Source organism: Triticum dicoccoides, chromosome 7A (assembly GCF_002162155.2).
Source record: "Triticum dicoccoides isolate Atlit2015 ecotype Zavitan chromosome 7A, WEW_v2.0, whole genome shotgun sequence".
Classification (NCBI taxonomy): Eukaryota; Viridiplantae; Streptophyta; class Magnoliopsida; order Poales; family Poaceae; genus Triticum; species Triticum dicoccoides.
In genome coordinates this window covers 146,880,017-146,887,034 of record NC_041392.1, presented here as the reverse complement: position 1 = coordinate 146,887,034, position 7,018 = coordinate 146,880,017, and the positions used below count along the sequence as shown (strand labels likewise).

Below are 7,018 nucleotides of genomic sequence, written 5' to 3'. Positions count from 1 at the left end.
TGGCCGCCAAGCCCTTCAAATCCAGACGAGAGGGTTTGTTTACTTATCAAACTAAATAATCACCTTCTCATTTTTTACACTAAATTTCATATTTATATACATTTGCAAGTTGTATGGAAAAACAATAAAGCGCTCCAGGAACTGATAGAGAGTGAAGAGTTGGTCCTGATTACCCCTAGAGAAACGAACACACCATTGTGTTGTTACAGGCGAGCAGGAAGGATTTAAGTTCGCATTTCTCAAAAAAAAGAAATTAACTCTCAATACTTTGGATGGTTTGTACGCGGGATTGTGGGTGAACATGAGATATGCGGTATATTATGGGACAGTGGGAGCATGATATAACTTAACATGTAATTGCAATCGGATTGTGTTTAACTTGGCTGGATGGTCAACAATTCTTCGGTGCGACTCACGGGGATATGTGCTAGTGTATTATTAATCATTGGAAGTTTTCGAAATAAAACTTTTTTTCTTGACAACTTTGAAATAAAACATTATTAGTAAGGCTTTCAAAAGGAATGCGAAATAGTAGTACGTAACAGACTTGAAGGCGACATGCGGCTCGGCTTTCTCGGGCGTGGTCGACGGTGCAGCCAAGTGTCGTGCCGCTGCGTCCTTTTATGGAGACTTCTTCCTCCTGGCTTCTCACCCATTTTGTCGTCAGCAAGTCTCCTCCGGATGAGGGTAAGCTGATGACCCCATTCTTGCCCTCCTCCTCCTACTCCTCCACCACCGTTACTCTCAGGCCTTCTTGTTTATTGATCTATCACTACTTCCTTTTCTACCTAAATCAGTTGCAATTAACAAGTGGTCTTCTCTCTGCTCTGCAGAGCAAGATAAGGTAGACAAAAATTCAGCCAGAGTCGTGGTCAGGGAGCTGCGTGCCATGCAGAGATGCCGACCATCATCATCAAGGTAGACCTCGACTGCGGCCGCTGCCACGCCAAGATCAGGAAGGTGCTCGAGAGGATCAGAGGTACGTACTCGAGGGCTGTTCATGTCTCTCCTAGCTGCACCGAGGCTGAGGAAAATCTTTGGTTGCAGAGAAGGGCGAGTTCATCATCGACGACATCAAGTACGACGAGAAGAAGAACCACGTGATCGTGTCGGGCCCCTTCGACGCCGACAAGCTGGGCGACAAGCTCTGCTGCAAGGCCTGCAACATCATCAAGGAGATCGAGACCGTCGAGCCGCCCAAGAAACAGGATCCCAAGCCTCCGCCGGCGACGGACAAGGTGAAGCCCCCGGGCCCGGGTAAGGATGAGACGGTCAAGGTGAAGCAACAGCCGCCGCCGCCGCCGCCGCCGCCGCCGCCCAAGATTGTGGAGGTGCCGGTGCCGTACCCGTGCCCCTACCCCTACCCGTTCCCGGCGGGGCCGTCCGGCTGCTGCTGTCACCAGGGACACGGCGGTTGCCAGTGCTGGCAGAACCCTCCACCGCCGTCGTATCCGTGCGGCGGCTACATGATGGTCTGCGAGGAGGACCCGTCCGGCGCCTGCACCGTCATGTGACTCCTCGGCAGCGTTATCACCGGTATTAGTGCGGTAATTCCTCATGTATAAGCACCGTACCGATGCGCATGTACGACCGATCCCAGCGAGAATTATGCAATAAAATATCCGCATTCGTGTAAGTGAAACTAACGAGGAGGAAGACGTCAGTGGCAGCAGAGCACTCCCGCTTTGTTTATGTTGCATTTCCGTTACACTTCGTGATCTTCACCAACCCCATTTTCTTTGTTCGGGTGTTCTCATTTTCACTTTTGTAATTGAAGCGTCAGTCCATTTCAGCGCAGCCCCGAGCACGCCCAAAAATGCTACACTTACGGAGGCTTCCTACGGATTGTTTTCACGGAAAAGAACTCACCCAATCTCAGCCTCCCTGATTTCCGCAGGTGGCCCGCTTCACGTCCTAAGGCTGGTCACAATGGGCAAGAACATAAGCTAGTAACTTACACATTTCTCTAGACTATGTTACTATCTTCATAGTGGGTAGGAACATCTATGTAATGTCATGCAACGATGTATTTATTAGGTTATAGACTCATTGTTTCTTGGAGTATGTGATGTTCCGGTAACTTAACTAGTTACCACAAGCACCTCTCTCTTTATTAAATATGTGCCACATAAGCAAAGTTGTATTGGAGTGTGTGATGTTACTCCTAAGTTCTTCTCCATTGTGATCAGCCTAATCTCCAACCACAAAGCTGCACTTCAGTCCGTAACCATAAGTCAGTAGCACATGTCCGTAAGTGTAGAGCTCCACGGCGAATGCGAGCCATGAACAAGGAGCGGGCCAAGGGCAATTCCAACGCGCCGACTCAAACGAACGACAATTTTATCCGTTATTTATTCGTTTGGATCGGTTCGACGGACACCCATGCAGCTTTCGCGTTTGGGTCGACACATGCGTCCAACGCTGGCTCGACTAATTATTTAGGTCACATGAAAGAAAATAGAACACAAATATTTTAAAATTAGAAAAACATTAATTAAACATGAATGCCGGACACAAAGAGTCCACGCGTCCACATTTACATTCACTAAAACATTAATTAAACCTAAACTACGACGAGGCACGCTGCCCTAGGAGTCCTCGTCGTCGACGTCGGGGCCAGTGAGGTCGATCAGCGTCGGCGCCGGACAAGCCCAGAAGAACGCCATATTCCATACTCTGGCGATCTCGCCCACCGTGGGCTGGGCCGCCGCTGGCTGGGCACGGCGCGCCTCCTCCTCGGCGTCGCGATCCAGTTGCTCGAGGTACTCGCTCATGCGGCGCTCTTCGGCCAGCCTTTGCTGGCGCCATTGCTCGAGTTAGGCGCGCTCCTGCACTTTCGTCGCCCCCATCCAGATCAGTGGCACGCTGATCCATTCACGCACCACCCCGGTCCAGGAGTGCCGCTCGATGGGGGTCGGCTCCGGCTCAGCCTTGCTTGAGGACGGCGGGTTAGCGGCGGCGCGATGCAGTTGCGGGCCGCGGACGGCGCCGTGGCCTTCGCCATGCTCGCCTCGTAAGCCGCCTCCTCCTCCTCTCCGCGCTACTCTTCCTCCTCCTCGCTTTTCCAGAGGACAGCCGATCCAAACGAACGGCGGCGGATGAATGGGTATCTGCGTTGTAGTTGCTCTAATTGTTCAGGTTTAGATGGATGGCCGAGTGTGGTAGTTCACCGACCATAAAAGACAGGGGCGGGCAGCCAGGCCGGCGTCGGTTGGCAGCACGGTGCAGGAATAAGAAGAACGCGCGTGCAAAAGGATGGTGGTTGGATGAAGATCCAACGATTTGACCAGATGCGAAATGTGGTGAGCGTTCTTATTCTAGATGGTCCAAGATACAAAGGTGTAACGATTTGGAAAGAAAAAATCTGAGTGACACGCTGCATTGTTTTCTCCGTCGCACGAGATGAGAAACAGGCCGTCCCTTTCGTTGGTCCTGTGGAGTGATAATGCGGCATGCTTTTCTCGTACATTGCACTCTTTATTTGATCTAACGTAAAGATTGGGCGAAGGGGACGCTTGATCAGATCGGAGGAAGCAACGCTGGCAGTGCCAGAGGTGCTCCGTGGATGAGAGGGGTAACGATATTATAGAGCGAGCGGGAAGTGGAAGGCCGACATGCCCGTAGCGGGACGCGTGTGGCCCTGATGGGGACGGTAGTGGGAAATGCACTTGTAGCAGCATGGTCCATAGGCGCGGGGTGGATATTCACCCTGCAGCCACCGATGTTTTGTTGGGTGGTGGGTTGGTTTCTTTCCCTCGATTCTGCGGGGCACGGGCTGGGGCTCTGAAATACCTGCCGCAGCCGGACAAGCAGCTCTGAAATAGAACATGTGGAGTGGGCGACCCTTTTCTTTTTAGGGTGGGAGCAGCGGGCGTTAGAGCAACTTCAACGGCTCTCTTAATTTTTTTTCCGTAAAACTGGTCTTTGGCTTTTTTATACTTCATCCGTTTTAAAATAGATGACCTAAGAGCAACTTCAACAGGCCGACCCAAACAGACGGCACATTTGTCTGTTTTTTTGTCCGTTTGGGTCGACGGCCCGCCCGACGTCCGTCCAATTTTGCATTTGGGTCGACAGTGCGCCCAACGCGCCGACCCATTTCATGTCCGCACTCAATTTTTTTGAAAAAGGTCAGTGGCCGATCATGCCAGCGGCCATGACTCATGCTGACACCATGCCAGCGTATGCCGACCTCAAAAAATATCACCACAGTTCATGCTGGCGCACTCGCCAGCCGGCCGGCACACATGCGAGCACATAAAAAAGGGTGAGACTTGAGTTCGACCACGCCATCGCGGCCCCGCGGTCATGCCAGCACACAAGTCGGCATACAAAAAAAGAAGGCGCTCGCGGCCACGAGATCACTCGTCGGTGAACTTGAGCATGTCGGCCTGCATCTTCTCGAACCACGGCCTCTTCCTTGGCGACACGGTGTTGAGATCCACCTTCATGATCTCCAGCCCGGTCATCATGCTCGCGAGCGCCACTTCTTTCGCCTTGGTTTTGGTGTTGGCGGCCTCGATCTCTAGCATCTTGGCTTGCTTCTCCGCCTCCATCTCATGCTGCTTCGCTTGCATCTCCGCGTCCATCTCAAGCCTCCTCCTTTGGATATCGATGAAGGCGTTCATTTGCTCTTCTTTGAAACGCCGGTGCTCCTCCTCCCTTGAGTCCTTCTTGTTCATTATGCCCTCCACGCTTGCGATCAAGGCGTTGGATGTCGCATCCCGCTTGTCCTCCTTCTTGGAGTTGGTCTTTCCCCGCAGCCGTGCCGGCTCGCCCTCCCCAACCTCCTCCACGACTTGCTTTCTCCCACGCGACTTGAGGGTGGCATATTGTGCCTTGAACTTCTCCTCGTCCTTAATGACCCGAAAGCAATGGGAGAGGTTGAAGCACTTGCCATCATGTTGAACCTTGAATGCATCCAAAGCTTGGAATGCCTACAAAATGTTTCCATGCAAGCATATGGGCAAATGATATGCAAATGAACATGCAAGCATGAACTTGATGACACAAAAGAGGGCCGTGTTAGGGATACACATAACAGGTAGGCCCACGAAGGGTCGAAATATCATGAAGCATGGGGTCCACACAACATGTGGGTCCAGGTAAATTTCATAGAGACATACTATCCACTCGGATAAGCAGCATACTATCCACTCGACCAAGCAGCATACCATCCACTCGGATAACAGTTCACCACTCGACCGTACGACTCGCTCAGATATACGAAGACCAGCAGGCAGCAAAACAGTCGACATCATTCTCATAGTGAAGGCTTGATAGTGGGCTGGCTTTATGGCATTCATGCCCCACTTTGTAACATAGAAGGTGTGGGGGTGGCGCACTCTATATAAGCCACCCCCACCACTAGACTAGGGCTCTTTTTTCTTCCACCTCTCTCTCAAACACACATTGTAATCTCCGGATACATACTCAGATATAACAAAGCCTCTCCGGAGCACGAGACGTAGGGTTGTTATCTCCACCGTGAGAGGCCCGAACTCGTTAAAACCACCGTGTCACCCATATGCATCTCGATAGATCATGCTCCGTTACCATATACCTTATTATTGTCGGAATCATTCCCACGACAGTTGGCGCCCACCATGGGGCATGACGTCTATCGAACCATGATGCAGACGGTTTGTATCAATACTTACATCTATTCCCTATTTTATTTGTGATATGTCTCGCGCTTTGCCAAGAACAGGGTCATCTTGGGCCTCATATGCGAACACCATCATCGCTCTTCCACGCATGGTCGCTGCACGTGCGGACGAAGAGGCGAAAGAATCGGCCATGTCCGACTCCCGGAGCGGCAAAATGCTGCGCCACGCTCGCCCCACCGACGATGCACTTGCCGGCGCCACGCCGTGGTTGCAGGCCTCGCGCTACGCACGCCGACCCAGCGTCGTACTCGTTCATCCGGCGACGCGCTTGTCGGCCTCGCGCGGTGCTGGCCGTCCTGTGACGAGCCCGCCGGCCCCGCGCCGTGCTGGCCGCCCAGCGCCGCGCTTGTCGGCCCTCGCTCACATTGCCGGCAACACACGTTGCCCCATCGTCTACACCTCTTTCATCTGCATCGTCTATATGGGAGAGTACGTACCCTCTAACCAAAGTGCATGTCATGGGCCAATTACCATTTCATTAAGATAATCACCTCATGAAGTGGCCATTAGGCGTCCATTACCTAATTATGGTGATTGATGCTCCCGCCTTTCCCGCAAATTAATGGCTTAATTGCCCATCTTTCAGTTTCTAAACCGATTAATCTGTGCATGCATGCATGACCATCCATGGTCTTTACTCCCTGCAAAATACTAGCATCCATGCATGCGTGCACGGCTGGTCTTTAATCCTTGCAAAGTAGGATCCGTGTATGGACATTTTAGTCCAGCAAAAAATATTCGTGGATGTATTAACTTGCAGGTTTACTGAGACGAACAATGTCAATGGACCGACTCGCCATTTACTCCACTCGGCTGATGGTGTGGCGACTGGATCGCAGCCCAACTGTGGTTCACACGACCGATTCACCTTCTCATTCGGATGGGCTAGCTCACTCGGACCGAACAGGATCACTGGCGCTCAGCCGTCCACGCGTTGTCACTCGGCCACCCTGCACGTGGTCATGTAGCTGCTCGCGTCATCATCAACTTCCCAAACACAGACTCAAGTTCACTCGGCCACAGACCCAAGTTCACTCAGACGGCTTCCTCGTTCAGTACCTGAGCACAAGTCAGAGAGGGAGACGCGTCGTCACACCGCGGGACCTGTGTACTTCACTCAGACGCTCCTGCGTCGCCACTCCGTCGGACGCCTCGCGCATCGTCACTCCGTCTTGTTGGGCGTGTCTTCATCAACTTGTCCACTCGGCCGCACGACGCATCGTCAAGCGGCTGAGTACATCTTCGACAACATGATCGACTCGGCCACCCTGCATGCCGCCAAGCGGTTGGGCGCGACTTCATCAACTTGCCCGCTCGGCCGCCCCGTGCGTCGTCATTCAGTTGGGCAC

General features: G+C 52.5%; 1 protein-coding gene across 1 annotated transcript; it reads left to right on the top strand.

Moving 5' to 3' along the window:
- Positions 1 to 644: 644 nt before the first annotated feature.
- On the top strand, positions 645 to 1,708 carry LOC119332071 (protein PYRICULARIA ORYZAE RESISTANCE 21-like). Its single transcript, XM_037605249.1, has 3 exons — positions 645 to 687; positions 834 to 979; positions 1,048 to 1,708. Exons 2-3 carry the CDS (start codon positions 898 to 900, stop codon positions 1,512 to 1,514), a joined length of 549 nt encoding a protein of 182 aa, XP_037461146.1. The 5' UTR covers positions 645 to 687; positions 834 to 897; the 3' UTR covers positions 1,515 to 1,708.
- The last annotated feature ends 5,310 nt before the right edge of the window (positions 1,709 to 7,018 follow it).

Bases quoted from the DNA above. Each gene is read 5' to 3' on its own strand.
- LOC119332071 (XM_037605249.1), top strand. From the start codon at position 898: ATGCCGACCATCATCATCAAGGTAGACCTCGACTGCGGCCGCTGCCAC. The intron at 980-1,047 runs GTACGTACTCGA...CTTTGGTTGCAG, and splicing joins GGTGCTCGAGAGGATCAGAG to AGAAGGGCGAGTTCATCATC.